This window comes from Rosa rugosa, chromosome 7, assembly GCF_958449725.1.
Source record: "Rosa rugosa chromosome 7, drRosRugo1.1, whole genome shotgun sequence".
NCBI classification, from domain to species: Eukaryota; Viridiplantae; Streptophyta; class Magnoliopsida; order Rosales; family Rosaceae; genus Rosa; species Rosa rugosa.
The window spans coordinates 11,895,644-11,913,706 of NC_084826.1; the positions used below are offsets into that span (position 1 = coordinate 11,895,644).

The window sequence follows — 18,063 nt, forward strand, 5'->3', positions numbered from 1 at the left end:
AAGTTAATTTGTACACAAAAGTAAAAAACAAGTATTCCGTGACACAACGATTTTCCAAATAAAATTGAGAATTTACTAAAATAAACGAGGCAAAATTCTCGTGATACATATTTCTTCCAAAATAAGTAAAAGGTTAATTTGTACACAAAAGTAAAAAAGGAGGCGTGTGATCAATAGGGTCAACCCGAAAAAATCCACCGACTCGACGCCGCCTGATCTGCCGTACACAAAATGACAACTGATAATAATCCAGAGGATCTAAAATACCACCAAACTTTAATTAATATAAAAAACCGCACCACGCCCGCGCGAATAGGATACCCAGCCAATAGAAACCAACCAGAACGTCACGTCCTCCAATAGAATCACGCCACGTAGCCGTCCCCCCTGTCACATCCCACCTACGTCAAACCTTACGCACAATCATATATTTTAACTACCCAAACCCAGCTTCCCCGAAATTCAACTAATCTCAAATTTAATCCCCAGCTAAATTACCCATTTAATTCTTATAATAGTCGCAGAGAAAGAGAGAGAGAGAGAGAGAGACTGTGGAAGCGCAGTGATAGTGGGAGTAGGAGGAACGGCACAGCAGCCGATGCGGGAGAGAAGGACCGGCCGTTGAAAATTGAAAGCTTCCGCTTTCTCTGGTTTTATCTCTGCAAAATTGGACTAACAACTACTTGGAAATTTCTTTTGTTTCCGGAGAGGAATTAGTTTTTGACTGGAGGTACTTTGAACTTTGAAGAGTCACAAAAACCCTTCATATTTGTTAGAATTTTACCTATTGTTCTCTACTGTTTACTTTTTATTCGCTTGGAGTTTCGGTTAAGTCTTCCGAATTTGATTCCGATTCTTTGTTATTTCGGGGTTGGATTGCGTCCGAATCCAGTTTCTTTTGGATGCCTTTGATCTATAGAGAGATTTGAAGTTTCGCTGAGAGTTTCGTTTTTTTTTCTCTTTTGTTTTTTGGTGTGCTAGATCTGAATGGGGAAAGGAGGTGAGGATTTCGGTAAGCGAGAGAAGGCGGCGGGGCCTACGACGTCGTCGGATCGCGATGCGTTTCCGGCGTGGAGTAAGGAGATTCATGAGTGCGAGAAGCACTTCGGCGTGAGCCGGAAGTTAGGGCTGACGTCGGCGGAGGTGGCGAAGCGGCGGGAGGAGTACGGGTGGAACGAGTTGGAGAAGCTCGAGGGGCAGTCGATTTGGAGTCTGGTGCTCGACCAGTTCAACGATACTCTGGTGCGGATCCTGCTCGCCGCGGCGGTCATCTCGTTTGTGCTGGCGTGGTTGGACGGGGAGGAAGGCGGTGAGAAGGAGATCACGGCGTTTGTGGAGCCGTTGGTGATCTTTTTGATTCTGATTGTGAACGCGATTGTTGGGGTTTGGCAGGAGAGCAATGCCGAGAAGGCGCTGGAGGCGCTTAAGGAGATTCAGTCGGAGCAGGCGACTGTGATTCGGAATGGGAGTAAGGTTCCGAATTTGCCGGCGAAGGAGCTTGTTCCCGGAGATATTGTGGAGCTTAAGGTTGGGGATAAGGTTCCGGCTGATATGCGTGTAGTGGAGTTGATTAGCTCGACCTTGAGGATTGAGCAGGGTTCGTTGACTGGAGAGAGTGAGGCTGTGAATAAGACTAACAAGCCGGTTCCGGAGGATGCTGATATTCAGGGGAAGCAGTCTATGGTGTTTGCCGGGACGACTGTTGTGAATGGGAATTGCATTTGCTTGGTTGCCCAGACCGGAATGGCCACCGAGATTGGGAAGGTGCATACGCAAATTCATGTGGCTTCACAGAGTGAGGAAGACACTCCGTTGAAGAAGAAGCTTAATGAGTTTGGGGAGATGCTCACTATGATAATTGGAGTGATTTGTGCATTGGTGTGGCTCATCAATGTCAAGTACTTCCTCACTTGGGAATATGTTGATGGGATGCCGAGGAACTTCAAGTTTTCATTTGAGAAGTGCACTTATTACTTTGAGATTGCAGTGGCACTGGCTGTGGCTGCTATTCCTGAAGGTTTGCCAGCAGTCATCACTACCTGCTTGGCACTTGGTACCCGCAAAATGGCTCAGAAGAATGCCTTGGTTAGAAAGCTTCCCAGTGTTGAAACTCTGGGTTGTACCACAGTCATTTGTTCTGACAAAACAGGGACCTTGACTACGAACCAAATGGCAGTTTCCAGGCTTGTAGCTTTGGGTCCTAGACCAACTATACTACGGAAGTTTAAGGTGGATGGGACTACTTACAATCCAGCAGATGGCAAAATTAATGACTGGCCAAGTGGACGTATGGATACTAATCTTCAAACGATTGCAAAGGTAGCTGCTGTCTGTAATGATGCTGGTATTACCCAATCAGAACAGAAGTATGTTGCCCATGGAATGCCTACCGAGGCAGCTCTTAAGGTTAGTTTATATCCATATGCTGTATGTTTATGCTGATGGCTAAATGTGTTTGTTTCCGTGAATAAACATCCTATGTTGGAAACCTAGCAAACAAGATTCCTGGTGAATGAAGTGTAGGAGGATCCGTTTGTCAAGTATTTCCATCCTGTGAAAGCAAGTCATTTTGTTAACTCTGGCTCGCTGTCCTTTCAGGTTTTAGTTGAGAAGATGGGGCTTCCTGAAGCATCTCGAGGTGTGGGATCAAGTAAAACTGATTTACTAGGTAAGCCATACTCTGGACTTGAAATGGTTTGTTTTATCTATGTGGTTACAACTTTTGAACATTTAGAATTGACTGCTGCCTCTTTGGTTACTTCTGCTCTTAAGGTTGTTGCAAGCACTGGAATGAATCTGAGCGCCGAGTTGCAACTCTTGAGTTTGATCGTGATAGGAAATCTATGGGTGTCATTGCCACCTCCCGTTTGGGGAAAAATTCTTTGCTAGTGAAGGTATGTACAAAAGTTATGATAACAAGTTTACTAATTTATTATAAGTGTATGGATCAACCTATGGCATTTGATAATTTTTAGGAGTCTTTTTGTGTAGTGATGAAATCTGAGATTTTGAGGAATATGTGAATTTATTTGTCAAGGAAATCAATTTTGCTCTGATATTACTTTTTCAATAAAATTGTGCTCCTATTGCAGTTTGCAATCTGCAACGTTACGTGCAATGGTTTCTGTTTGGTGGTATCTGGAATGGCATATTTCCTTTGATACGTTAACCCCTGTTTGGAGATGAATTTTTTGTAGTTTCACTTTTATGAAAATTTTTAGTTGTGCCTTTTTGGGAAAAAAATTGAAATTGGCAGACTTCTGTTATCTCTGCCACTTTTTTTGGCTTGATATCCCCTGGCCATTAGGAAAATGTATTTATGGTAAAAATTGTCTGTTTGAATTTAACTGAACCCATCTTTTTTGCTGCTTATTTGGCTAGTGCTTCTCTTAGAGGTAGAAAGCATGACACAGAGAAGTGCCTTAGTTGATTTTTAATGTTTCCTCATAATATATACTTGTTTGATTTTTTTTTTTTTGAGAAGAATATACTTGTTTTATTGGTGGCAATTGAAAGACACATTATCGTGGGCAGTCATATTTTCTTGCACTCTCCATTTTTCTTTTTCAATTTCCACAGAATGTTTAAGATTTCACTTCTGAAATGAGGTGCTACATTATGGCAGGGTGCTGTAGAAAATGTGTTGGAGAGAAGCACTCAGGTTCAGTTGCTTGATGGAACTGTTGTACGACTAGATAATAACTCGAGGAACTACATCTTACAAGCTCTTAATGAGATGTCATCTGATGCACTACGTTGTCTGGGATTTGCATATAAAGATGACTTGGCTGACTTTGAGTCCTATGATGGTGATGAGCATCCAGCTCACAAGCAATTACTTGATCCATCCAATTATTCATCAATAGAGAGCGAACTTGTTTTTGTTGGCTTGGTTGGACTGAGGGTGAGTTGTAACATGTTGATCTCTGTATCTTTTTGCTTATTATTCATCATAGAATTTTCACTTATTAAATAACTGTGTATTTTGTATCACAAGGATCCACCAAGAGAGGAGGTTTTTGATGCAATTGAAGATTGCCGTGCAGCAGGAATTCGTGTTATGGTAATTACTGGAGATAACAAGAACACAGCAGAAGCTATATGTCGTGAAATAGGTGTTTTTGGTACTCATGAAGACATAAGTAAAAGAAGCATAACAGGAAGAGAGTTTATGAATCTGCCTGATCAGAAAGCCTTTCTGAGACAAGGTGGTGGGCTACTCTTTTCAAGGGCTGAACCAAGGCACAAACAAGAGATTGTGAGGTTGCTGAAAGATGAAGGTGAGGTGGTTGCCATGACTGGTGATGGAGTAAATGATGCACCTGCATTGAAACTTGCTGATATTGGAATTGCAATGGGCATTGCTGGAACCGAGGTAATTATTTTATAATTTATACTTTGCTTGTTCAGTAATTTTCTGATGTCTGTTCTTAGGGCAACTGTTATGTACTGTCTTGTTGGCACACTGGAAATATAGTTTCTAGTCTTTTTAGTGTCATATGCAATAAGTAAATAGGTTTTACAGGGATTAGCTTGGTAATAGTGTGAATTGAAACCTTCAATATTACAGTGAGGATGGCAAATTATTACTACATTATACATGTATATAGGCAGTTCATTGGTAGCATTTTATACTCTTATGAGGTTTCATTTTATATATTTAAGTGGCATGCCTTGTTTTACCAATCAATGAGTATTAAGTATGGTAAATCATATTGATAGTGATGTCTTGTAACAAAAACGTCTTATAGATGTCCATTGCTCGGTATGTTTTCATATTATCGCCAACTCTTGTTTCCAGTCTTGTTCTACCAATTTTATATCATAAACCTCCCAATTCTCATCTTTTGCAGGTTGCAAAGGAAGCTTCCGACATGGTTTTGGCAGATGATAATTTCAGCACAATTGTTGCTGCTGTTGGTGAGGGCAGATCTATCTACAACAACATGAAGGCCTTTATCAGGTTTGTATTGTATCTTCAATTTTTATCTTTGGAGAGTAGTGTCCCAATAATTAATAAAATCAATCTCAAGTGATATAACTTTATAAAAAAAGAAAAAGAAAAGAAGGTTATGGTTAGTGATATTGCTGCCATCTTATTAATCTCATGATACACACTTCTAGGAAAGAATTTATAACGCCTGGTGGTGTTTACTGTTGGTGGCTGTTGACTTCACCCTAATCTTGATTTCTCTGGAGTTTGGAAGCTGCTACATTGTTAAATCACCTAGTAATTTTGCTATTTTTTTTTTATTGTCTAAACCCTGTTTCAGGTACATGATCTCCTCCAATATTGGTGAGGTTGCATCTATATTCCTTACAGCAGCATTGGGCATTCCTGAAGGGCTCATCCCTGTCCAGCTTTTGTGGGTCAATCTTGTCACTGATGGGCCACCTGCAACAGCATTAGGATTTAATCCTCCGGACAAGGACATAATGAAGAAACCCCCACGCAGAAGTGATGATTCACTGATCAGCGTGTGGATATTGTTCCGATATTTGGTAGATCACTTCATCTCTCAATTCTCTCTTCCTACTTTATATTTATATTAGACTCTGCACGAGTTGACCTGCGATCATTGTCACTGATATTCACTTGATTGTGCTAAACAGGTAATTGGGTTGTATGTTGGAGTAGCAACAGTCGGCGTATTCATAATTTGGTATACTCATAGTTCCTTCATGGGTATCGACCTCAGTGGGGATGGCCACTCCCTTGTTACTTACTCCCAACTTGCCAACTGGGGACAGTGCTCAACTTGGCAGAACTTTACTGCTTCACCTTTCACAGCTGGAAGTGAGGTTATCTCGTTTGACAAAAACCCATGCGATTATTTCCATGGCGGCAAAGTTAAGGCTATGACCCTCTCCCTCTCTGTGTTGGTTGCCATCGAAATGTTCAACTCGCTCAATGCCCTTTCTGAGGATGGAAGCCTGTTGTCAATGCCTCCATGGGTCAACCCTTGGCTCCTTGTGGCCATGTCTGTTTCATTCGGCCTTCATTTCTTGATCCTGTATGTGCCTTTCCTAGCTCAAATATTCGGCATTGTACCCCTGAGTCTAAACGAATGGCTGTTGGTTTTGGCCGTTTCATTGCCGGTGATTCTCATTGATGAGATCCTCAAGTTAGTCGGCAGATGGACAAGCAAGTCTCAAATACCCAGGAGGAGAAAACCATCAAAGCCCAAGGCAGAGTGAGGTGTGGATTTATTGTTTGTATACTTTGAAAATGGGCTTCACTCGAACACAGCTAGTTTTTAGCATGGGGTCTCAACTTGACCCTCCCGATTTATTGAGGGATAAACAGTACTTTTCTTTGCCTGCTGTCCTCACTTAAATATCTTCTTTTTCTAGGTTTTTGTAAAGACTTGGATAACAACTTTTTCTCATAATTGTTAGGAAATGAAGCAAAAGAAGTATGCGAGTTATATTCTGGTGCCTTGTGTTGATACTATGTTTATGATCAAACTGACGTAGCACTAAAAGCCTAATGCTGCGACGTTGATGAAATCGTTTTTGATCCTCAACTGTCTATATAACGGAAAGCCATTGAAAACCTTCCTCCAAGAGACACAGAAGTAGACGTGATGAAAATGATTTTAGATTAACAATTAACGATTGGGTCTTTTTAAATGTACCCAACAGAAATCTAAATACACTTGGTAAGTTTTTTACACCCTACAAAATTATAAAATCTTTAATTACACCCAACAAGTTTTCTAATAATACCCTTATTATAGATTAAACCCATTAAAACCTTATTATACAATACACTTGGTATTGTATTTGGATTTGTGCAGACTTTTTTTAAATGACAGACTTTTTGAAAAGTCCATAGACTCTTTAAAAAGTTGATAGACTGTTATGGATTTCTTAAAACCATTGATTTTAGCAACAGACTTTTATTGATTCATGAAAATCTATATACTTTATTATGAATGACTTCTACAGATTTCCTAGGATGTACAAAATATAAAAAACAAAAAAACAAAAACAAAAACAAAAAATAAAACAAAATAAAACAAATGCAGCCCAAACACAAAACAAAATAATAATTTGTTGTCTCTTCAATGCTCCAGTATCTTCTAATAGAAATTGACTCAAATAAATGATTGTTAGTCTGTCTAGCGATTTTGTTCTCATTCCTAATCTCCCAACAACATAAATATACAATATAGATCACTTGATGTTTATGGTTAATTATTCTCATCAATTTTGTTTTCGCCGATTAACATATATATATTGTAGCAATATTGGTCAATGTCTTGATATATAATCAATCAATTGAAATTCAATTGTTCAACATTTTTTTGAACCATAATATAAATTCAAATTAATGAGAATAATTAATTAATAACATAAAATTTAGTATGGTTCAAGGTCTTAGGGTTAGACCACAATATTTCAGTTTTAGGGTTTCATAAATCTTTTTTATTGCTATTAGGGTTCGAAGTATCACAATTGAAAAAAAAAAAAACAAAAACAAAACAAAAATCACATTCAACAACTACAATGAACATGTTGGGTATCAAAAAAGGTTGATATAAAAAAAGATTAGAGAAAAGACAAAAAATTAAGAAAGAGAGATGATGAAGGACAAACTTTTTCGTGCGTAGAGAGAAGAACTTTGATAGACTTTTTTTTTTTTTTGAAGATGAAACTTTGATAGACTTTTTGAAATCTTTGGTCTGGAGGCTGAAAAATTATTGGAGTTTGGTATGTATAGTTAACACTACAAAGTCCATGATTATTCATGATTTTCTAATTCCATAAGTATAAATGATATTTTGAATACCTCTGTACTTTTATTTATTTTTAAAAGTCCTAATTGAATACCCTTAGATTTTGGTGGAATTCATAAAGGATACCTCAAGACTTTCATGGACTGTTAAAAGTCTATATTGAATACACCCAGACTTTTAAATTCCATAGATTTCTTTAAAAGTTCCACTAATTCCATATACAATACACCCCCTGAAGAATAACAAACACCCAACAAACTCCTTCATACTTCTTTTAGATGAAAATACCAAACCTATATCAACCTTCTTAATGATCTGGTAACACAGATTTAATTTAATTAGTGGGATCGATCAATGCTTTCTTTCTCGATCAAGTTAGAATACAGAGAATAGAGATCGATAGACGATGATGGAGAATACTGCTTGAATGGTAATCCCATTCTCATTCACTTGGCTATCGTCGATCGATCCAACACTCAATTTGCTCGGATTACTTCACTTCCCCAACTCTCGAGTCTCGATCTCTTTCCTTTCTCTGCCCCAAGTCTCAATTTAGAGGTTGATACTTTTTGGTTGATTGGGGAGGAGTGAGTGCGTGATGTAATTTTATATTGGTGTACGCTCATTACTTCATTTGAGTTTAGACGACGAGAAATATAGCTTGATAAAATACTGATGGTGCTTACTCGTTGTTGGGATTGAAAGCTAATTTGAAATAGTAGGAATTGGGGGATTGATGGAGGTGACCAGTTATAAAGAGTTGGGTAGGTTTTGTCAGTCAATGAATTTCTTATTGCTGGGTATATCGTTTTCAAGGATGGGGATAATTTGGAGAAATCTTGGAAGTATTTAAAAATAAATATATTACTGGGTTTACTTAGATTTTTGTTGGGTACATTTAGAAAGACCCCTAACGAATTCATGTTGATCAAACAATTCTCCAACTGCTCCGCATCACAATGTTGACTATGGGTAGAAGCTTTTTCTTGTAATGTTATTAGCCTTTTTTTTTTTTTTTGAAGTAATGGTATTAGCTTCTTAGCCGCGCAAGGTTTTCGCGGTTTTACTGAGCTGGATCAACCAATTTCGGGTTTAGACAAGTCAACAGCCTTACGATTCCTTACATCAGCTTATGGAGATTGGAGGGTCATCATTGATCTCAACTTACAAGCTTTTAGAACGATTCAAGATTTCTTCTGATAACAAAAGATTTAACAGTCCATTGCCAGCATTTAGCAAGTTTTGATGCTTGTCCTTCTCATTTCCAAATCTTCGGCATCGAGAACAATTTGTCCGTCTCGAGTTTGGGTTGTACAAATTGCATGTGATGAGTGAACTAGGCATCAAATGCTTATCCTCTTGCTAGCCAATTGTTTTTGCTTCGGCTTCTTTTTTCCTTTTGCATTAGGGAATATTCGGGGTGGAAAGACAACGGAACTCCAAGACACGAGAGGTGTCCCACATTGGGACACAAGTGAGAGACTTATCGTTGCGAATAGGAGGGAACCAAACAAATGACGACCCAAACTGATAAGGGATTCCTAAATTGGCAAGACCAACTGCTACAAGCTTTTGCTCCCTTACACATGTGCTTGCCAGAACATCTATCATCCTCTTGCAACAAGCCATTATCCAAGGACGAAAGAGTTGGATACTGCACCAAAAAACTATAGATGTTCCTGTCAATTTATTGCTTACCTATATTCCTAATCTTAGCTTTAGAAATATAACATGCTGTTGTGCTAAACGAAAAAGAATCAAAAGATGGGAAAACCTTTGCATGTGTGATTTTTATCGACAACTTGATAAAATTAGCATCATTGACTGAAATTGATAACGGCACAAAATTAAAATACGATGGAAGTCAAAAATGATTAATTTTAACCCACATTTTATGGAGGTCTCTCTAAGCCAAATCGATATTCCACTCTTTTTCAACTAGAAACAGACTCAGCTCACAGTATAGATGAACACTAGTCCATAGCAGATATAACATCCATACCTAATGTAGACAGATCTATTACTAAATACTTGTAAAGAAAATGTTACAGATAAATCAACTAGTTAGATAGGAAAAGACGAAAAGTTACATAAAATACATCACGCCATGTGTAGAAATGGGGGTTTCGTGAAGAAATGAAGGCGTGTAAAGAGTAGATTGACTAACAAGTCACCTTTCCTAGATGACAAACCAAACCGTAATCTAATAATACGGATTGCAAAATCGAGTTAATAACTTAATATACAAAGAGGATTATTAATCCTTTTCACGTCACACATTTTGGTCTAATTACCATCGTTTGAATTGTTGTACCCAACTAGGACTATATATTTGTATATATCTCTTTCAGAGACCCTCTTTCAAAGACCACATTTAGATAGGTTCATGAATTGCCCCTTTGAGTTAAACTTTTTGATAGAAAGTGAATCAAATAAACTAATAAACAAACCCCTAAATTATCCAAGAAACGATTTGGTGATAGTTAGAAGAAACCATTGGATGAAGAATGAGGTTTTGTTCGATTTTGACAACCTACCAAGTTTGTCGAGCTGGGGACGGAGGGAAATGGGTGTCTTCTAGCTAGTAAATATCCAAACAAAAACGTTAACCAATGTTTTCCATAGGGTTTCTGAAAGTTGTGTTCACTTCTTTCCTTGCAAAACACTTCCGATGTAAAAAGATTTCATCTAATACGAGATAATATTGTACACAGATCCAAGTAAGATGTGAGATGTGTGAGGTTCAAACACTCACAACTGAGTGTTTGAACAAGGGTGTCAGAACAACACATATCATGGATGAATCTTGCATTAGAAAATTCTCACTGTATAGTTAAGTGTTTTAATAACATGAATAAGAATACACAATTAATTTACTACATAAGGGTGTTGATATAATGCTAATAATAAACTTGTACACTGATCTAAATATAACATGCATGCATGTATCAAGAATGATAAACACGTAATTGTAAACAGCCAATCATTAATGAATTAAGAATCAAAACTCATAGAATACGTATTTTTATAGACAACGCGTGATTAAGCCTTCCGTGAATTAAGAATTATTAATTTACTACATAAGTGAAACCTTCTAATTGTCCCCTCAGACCTTTAGACTTGGTGAAGATGAATAACCAGAAAGCTGAACAATTTCACGCAATGACGCAACCCTTGGAGTCACACTTAAGCTCACCAAACACAACCATCACCGCCTGCTGCTACTACCTTTCTATAAATCATGCACCCAAACACGTAACTTCTCCTACTAAACCCCGATAAAACGACGCCACACTTCTCGTGTTGCACCTCCTCCAAAACCACCACATGTCGTCGGTGGCGCCACCCACTCTGGAGCTCCGAGAATTCAACCCCACACGACCCCGCGTCAACCCTACTCTCGCCGAGCTTCTCCAGTGGGTCGAACAGTCCCAAACCCCCGACCGGAAAACAACGTCGTCAAACCACAACAATGTCCACCACGTCCTCGACCTCGGGTTTCCTTCTACCTCTTTATCTCAGTCGACCTACCCTTTCGTCCTCTCCTTCAACAATCTCACTTACAGCGTCAAGGTCCGGCGCAAAATGACATTACTGCCCTCATTCAGATCAGCAGAGGCTAAACTTGGGGGTAGCCCAAGCAGCAGCAGCACCAAGGTTTTGCTGAACGGCGTCTCCGGCGAGGCCAGAGAAGGCCAGATCATGGCGGTTCTCGGAGCGAGTGGCTCCGGCAAGTCGACGCTGATAGACGCATTGGCTGATCGGATCGCCAAGTACAGCTTGAAAGGGACGGTCACATTAAACGATGAGATTCTCAACTCGAGGATGCTGAAGGTGATATCGGCTTACGTCATGCAGGACGATCTCTTGTTTCCGATGCTGACGGTGGAGGAGACTCTCATGTTCTCCGCCGAGTTCCGGCTCCCCCGGACTCTGTCGAAATCCAAGAAGAAGTCTCGTGTTCAGGCCCTTATTGATCAATTAGGTCTCCGGAACGCCGCGAAGACGGTGATCGGAGATGAGGGCCACCGCGGCGTCTCCGGCGGGGAGAGGAGGAGAGTTTCTATTGGTATTGACATCATTCACGACCCGATAGTTTTGTTTCTGGACGAGCCGACCTCCGGGCTTGACTCGACAAGCGCTTTCATGGTGGTGAAGGTTTTGCAGAGAATAGCTCAGAGTGGTAGTATTGTGGTGATGTCCGTACATCAACCCAGTTACAGGATTTTGGGGTTGCTGGACCGGTTGGTGCTTCTATCACATGGACAGACAGTGTACAGTGGCTCGCCGGCGAATCTTCCAATCTTTTTCGGCGAATTCGGACACCCTATACCCGAAACGGAGAACAGGACCGAGTTCGCTCTGGACCTCATTCGAGAATTGGAGGAAACTCCAGGTACTATTTCAGGCCAACCTGACTGAATTAGGTTTAGTTTACATAAAATTAATTGTGTATTTGAATTTTGTATATATAGGTGGAACCAAGAGCTTGGTGGAGTTCAACAAGTCATGGCAAGTCACCAAGAGGCAAAAGCAGAAAGACGCAAATGGTTGCGACAACGGTGCCTGCAGTATGCCGAAGCTCTCGCTCAAAGATGCCATAAGTGCAAGCATTTCAAGAGGAAAGCTAGTCTCGGGTGCTCCCACTGACACTAACCTAGCCTCTTCAGTCCCTACATTTGCCAACCCGATGTGGATCGAAATGTTGGTGATCTCGAAACGCTCGGTCACAAACTCGAGACGGATGCCGGAACTCTTCGGCATCCGATTGGGGGCGGTACTTGTCACCGGAATAATATTAGCCACTATGTTTTGGCACCTCGACGACTCCCCCATGGGTGTTGAAGAGCGCCTTGGATTTTTTGCCTTTGCAATGTCCACGACCTTTTACACTTGCGCTGAAGCAATCCCTATTTTCCTCCAAGAACGATACATATTCATGAGAGAAACAGCCTACAATGCATACCGTCGGTCATCTTATGTTTTAGCTCACTCGATACTCTCCATTCCCTCCTTGCTCATCCTCTCTTTGGCCTTTGCCGCCACGACGTTTTGGGCCGTGGGGTTGGCCGGTGGCCTTCATGGGTTTCTCTTTTTCTTCTTGACAATATGCTCAGCATTTTGGGCAGGATCTTCGTTCGTAACGTTTTTATCTGGTGTTGTGACCCATGTCATGGTGGGGTTCACGGTTGTGGTGGCCATTTTAGCATACTTTCTCCTCTTCAGTGGGTTTTTCATTAGCAGAGATCGAATTCCGGTTTACTGGATTTGGTTCCATTACATTTCTCTGGTGAAATATCCATATGAAGCTGTTTTGCAGAACGAGTTTGATGACCCGATGAAGTGTTTAGTGACCGGAATTCAAATGTTCGACAATACGCCGTTGGGTGAGGTCCCTGTTGCATTGAAGTTGAAGTTGTTAAAGAACATGAGCAACATTTTAGGGTTGAATATAACTGGGTCTAGTTGTGTGACCACTGGATTAGACATTTTGAAGCAGCAGGGTATAACCGATATTAGTAAATGGAATTGCTTATGGGTAACAATTGCTTGGGGCTTTTTTTTTAGAATTTTGTTCTATTTTACTTTGTTGTTTGGGAGCAGAAATAAAAGGAGGTAGAAGGAATTGGGAGAATCGTTGGCAATGTTGTTTGTTAGTCTTTGGCAATTCAGTGTATAATTGTAAGTTACCATTTATTTATTTCATGTACTTAATTTGGTTGTTAATTATAAACCCATGGTTTATGAGAGATTACATTGTGGATTTTATGTACTTTCGCTTGTTTAGCATTTTAATCTCAACATTATCTGGTCATATATAATTCTAGAAAATATACGAATGGTAAAATAAGAGATTTGCAAGAGGAGGCTCAACTAAACTTGTGATATCTGAAATTGACTTCTTCACAATTTTTATTGGGTGTTTCTATTCATACCTCCAAAATTGGCATTTGGACCTCCTTGTATATTAGACCTCTAACATACTTTTTTCAAATACTTAATTTGCTAAGTACACCTCCCTAATTTTCCCTAAATGCAAAAAAACAACGCGCTCCACGCGCCTAAAAAAAAAAAAAACCTAGAGTTTTCGTTTTCTCCTTTGTGCTCGTCCGGCGGCTCACCGCGCCGAGCAGGCTTCTGGCCTCGTCGGAGGGTGGTGAGTGCAGCCGGACGGGTTGTCTGTTGCTGTGATGTGGATTTGTCGCAGGATTGGATCCGGCTATTGGCAGAAGACGGCAGATTCAGTGAGATACCATTCCTGGACGGCGCTGCATCGGTGGTGGGTACCTCAGGGCGCCGCTGCAGTTCAAGGCGTCGGTGCATCAGGGGCGGGTCAAGATCAGGTCATAGGACTGGCTGGGGATGGGCAACCTGGGTGGCGGCAAGGGGATCGATCGGTCCTTTTGCTTCGACCCCGATCTCTAAGAATTGCAATTTGGGTTTTTCAACTGAGATTTGCTATGGTTTGGTTGCGAAGGCGGAGTGTTGGTGATCGGGGCCTTGACTCGACCGTGGTATGCCGGTGTAGGTGGTGCAATGGAGATGGCGGCAGGGTCGGCGTCGCTGTGCAGGGGGAGGCGGTGTTGATGCTACGTTGGGCCTGGGTGGTGGACTGGTGTTTTCTCATTGAGATTTGGGTTGGATGCTGGGCTGGCCAATTCCTTGGGAGTGATTGGGCCGGGGCTTTGAGATTGGGCCTTGGATCTATTTTTAATTCTCATGTTTTTTATTTTTTAGGTTGTTTTGTTAGTTGGGTTTGGTTGGTTGATAGGTGGAGATCGTGGTGGACAGGGCGCCGCTGGTGGTGGTGCGATGGTGGATCGGGTTTGCCATGGTGGCGGGTTTGGCTGTTACTATTGTTTTAGGATTTGGTTTTATTTTATTGTTGGTAATATGACACTACTAAAGGTGTGGCAGAGACAATCTTCTCTGTCGCGGTCTCGGGGATCGTTCCTGTTCTGGAGTTAGGTCAGCAGCGGTGGCAAACAGTCTGGCTAGACCATCACCCTTGGCCTTCTAGTGGGTCCTTCCTATCTGGGATCGGGTTGGAGGCGATGGCGTTTTGGAGCAGTGGAGGATGGATGGTGTCGACAATAGGGTGGTGATGGTGTTGGGTTTTCTTTAGTCCCAGGTTTGAACGTCCGGCAATCCTTTTGGTCGAGTTTAGGTCACAACGAGTGTTGGCTTGGTCGATCAAAAGCTGGTCAGGAGGACTCTGGTTGGTGAGTTAGTGTCGACACAAGTGAGTTGTCTAGCTTTAGAGTTCTTACTGGCTGGACGAGAGGTGTGATGTCAAGGATTTACTGCTCCTGCGCTTTTTGTCTTTGTCATACAGTTGTAGTGCTAGTTTAGAGTCAGTATATAGAGTTCCCAGTGGGAAGTCTAGTGGCCATTTCTGTGTAAGAGATGTCGCCCAAAACTCGATGTAAGCAGTTCATTATTAATGAAGTTCTTATTTGATCAAAATTTTTTTTTTTCCCTAAATGCCATTAGCCCATATAATCATCAAACTTAGGGTTCTTCAACAAAAACATTGAATTTCAAGCGACCACCAGGTGAGTTCCACTCCCATGCTTCAACCACCAAACGTAAAGAACTTTTGTTGAGAGTCTAACACAATTAAGGAGAGCTATTGCTAGCTAATGATTATGGCAATGGATTTATACCTATTTGAACGTCTCTGCTTTGAGTAATAGGAAGATGATCGCATCTCATATTAAAACTGAGGTTTAACCTGAAGAAGGGGTAGTCAGAATTCATTTCAACGAGAAAGTTCCCATTGTTATACTGTTTCTTTTGAAAGTCTGAACAAAGGTGTTGCATGAGGTTCAAAACATGCCACATGATTAGGATTCTAACATGACGACAAAAAATGATGAAAAAAAATGAAGATAAAAACTTAAGAACATGAGCATGCACAATTACATGGTAATGAAAAGACTAAAGATCTGGATAAAGACTAATGGCCACAACCAGGCTCCCATACAATAGATACAATTTTAAACATCACTTTTACTAAATTGTCTGCATATGATTTTAGGTAGGTTTTCCAAATTGATTCTTGAATCACGAAAAAATGAATATAATTATGATAAAAATTTGAAGTTGTCATATGTGAAATCTAAATGACAGAAAAAGAATAGCTTTTTCTTCATCTTCTTCTTTTTTTTTTGCCGGGTAAAATGAAACATGAATACATAGCTCAGTTTGTCAAAGACGGTGGGGAGGTAAGAAGAGAATTTATATTTATTATTATCATTTTTTCATGTTGTGTCTTTATTTGTCATTTTATGTGAGTTAACAAAGTCAATCATTACTTCAAAAAAGTAAGAGGTCTAAATGTCAATTTTGGAGGTATGAATAGAAACTCTCATTATTGTTTTTTTTTTTTTTTTCCTTTTTTTCTGAAAGGATTTTTTTTTTTTTTTTCATCATGTGTTTCTAGCATAAGGGAGGTTTAAGGCTATCTAGCTTTTTGTTCCATGGTACAATTGGAGAGACCAACTAGACACCAAATAAACAAAACCACTTGAATTCAATTTTCTTCAAATCCTAATTACAATTCACTTATGTAAAGAGTTCCAAGTCCATAAAGAGAAGTAATATTATGGATGAGATAGAGAATTACTCTTAAAAGTTGAATAGCTAAATACATATCTTGCTCGTACAAAATATGATTTTGACTTGTTAATTGGGAGCTATTTTCCTCATGATAGGAGGATTATTATAGAAATAGCCAACAATTGGGCTCTACTAGCCAACGATTGGGCTCTACTTTACAAATCAGAATTCTTTTTGTAAATCTTGGTGTGATTAAATGTTCTAAAAGGCACTAGGCGGTGAGGCGGGGATTAGCGCCTAGGTAATTGGCGGACGCACTGGTAGATGTTTATTTTATTATATAACATATTAATTAGTGCAATTAAAAGCAAAAGTAGTATAACTGATTAAGAATAGCGTGGTCGGGCCGGGGTTATTTCATAGGAGGGGTTTTTCCTCCAAGTATTTTTGTTTGGAGGTCTTGGCAGCGGACTCCGGTGCAAAGTCTCTGAGCGCAGTGGTCATGTTCAATGGCGGATCCAGGGTTGGAACCTTGGACGGGCTGGATTTCTTAAACAAAATATATATATATATATATATATATATATATATATATATATATATATATATATATATATATATATATTATGGATAATCTCGACTGTGCGAGAGAATTTTATTAATTTAAAAAAAAGGTACATCTAGTCACTGGATACTATCACGCTCATTCACTGGATATTTCCATATGGCACAACGTAATCCAAGATCACGTTCAAGAGCGTTGATATTATTTTGTGGTTCAGGAATGGAAGGTTGGGGTTCAACATCAATATTTGGAGAGGATATGGAAGGTCCAGAAACCACATTTGAACTTGAAGACTCAACATTTGTTCTTTTAAACCATGAGTCAATGAATTTTGATCGCTTCGGTTTTGGCTCATGATTTGACATTTTACTCTAACACCTATAAATTAAGAAATTAACTTTGAATTAACTACTTTTCATAATAACTAATTTAACAAAAATAAAAAACCACAATATAAGCCACAATTTTATATGCACTGATGCACAATGAAAAGAAAAGAAAAGAGTACCTCAGAAAGCAGTAGACTCAAGCTTTTGCCATTCACTTAATCCCTTTGTGTTCCAGTTCGTAGTTCCAATTCATAAGTAAACCCACTGACAGAATCCCTTTGCCATTCACTTAATCCCGTTATACTTTAAGTAAACCCATTGACCTGTTTAAGTATTGAGATCAAATAATCAATTAAACCCACAACAATTGCACATTTGCACAGCAGAAACTCAAATTTGCATTTAAACCCACATCACATTTACATCGAGTGAACTGCAGAAGTGCAGAACCAAGAAATTGCAGATTTGCAGAACCAAGAAGACTGAGAGAAATCAGAGAATGCTGCATACCAGATTTCCAGACCAAGAGACAACCTTCATTCTTCAATCCATGAAATCTTCAATCCAATACAACCTACGAAATTGAATTTCACATCAATCCTTAACCCTATAAATTGCCCCAAATTGGATTGATTCAATTAAACAAAATCTTACATTGAATTCATTGCCCCAAATTGATGTTGATGTCTTGATCTCTGAGACTTGAAGTGGAGAAGCCGAGCTCTGCCAGAGTTTAGAGGAGGAGGACTGGAGGAGGCGACGAATTGGAGAATCGAATACGCCCTTAGTCGAAGTCGAGTGAACTGGACGACTGGAGTTGGGATTGTTAATGTCTTGATCTCTGACTCTCTGAGACTTGAAGTGG

The 18,063-nt window shown here is 39.8% G+C and overlaps 2 protein-coding genes across 2 annotated transcripts; both read left to right on the forward strand.

Moving 5' to 3' along the window:
* The first annotated feature begins 457 nt into the window (after positions 1 to 457).
* Positions 458 to 6,433, forward strand: LOC133723401 (calcium-transporting ATPase 1, endoplasmic reticulum-type-like). The gene is made up of 9 exons (XM_062150230.1): positions 458 to 730; positions 982 to 2,406; positions 2,599 to 2,668; positions 2,773 to 2,894; positions 3,626 to 3,904; positions 3,998 to 4,375; positions 4,854 to 4,963; positions 5,274 to 5,502; positions 5,614 to 6,433. The coding sequence occupies exons 2-9, from the start codon at positions 988 to 990 to the stop codon at positions 6,196 to 6,198; spliced, it is 3,192 nt and encodes a 1,063-aa protein (XP_062006214.1). The 5' UTR covers positions 458 to 730; positions 982 to 987; the 3' UTR covers positions 6,199 to 6,433.
* A 4,508-nt stretch (positions 6,434 to 10,941) lies between these two features.
* On the forward strand, positions 10,942 to 13,497 carry LOC133722019 (ABC transporter G family member 20-like). Its single transcript, XM_062148807.1, has 2 exons — positions 10,942 to 12,138; positions 12,218 to 13,497. Exons 1-2 carry the CDS (start codon positions 11,070 to 11,072, stop codon positions 13,360 to 13,362), a joined length of 2,214 nt encoding a protein of 737 aa, XP_062004791.1. The 5' UTR covers positions 10,942 to 11,069; the 3' UTR covers positions 13,363 to 13,497.
* Positions 13,498 to 18,063: the final 4,566 nt, after the last annotated feature.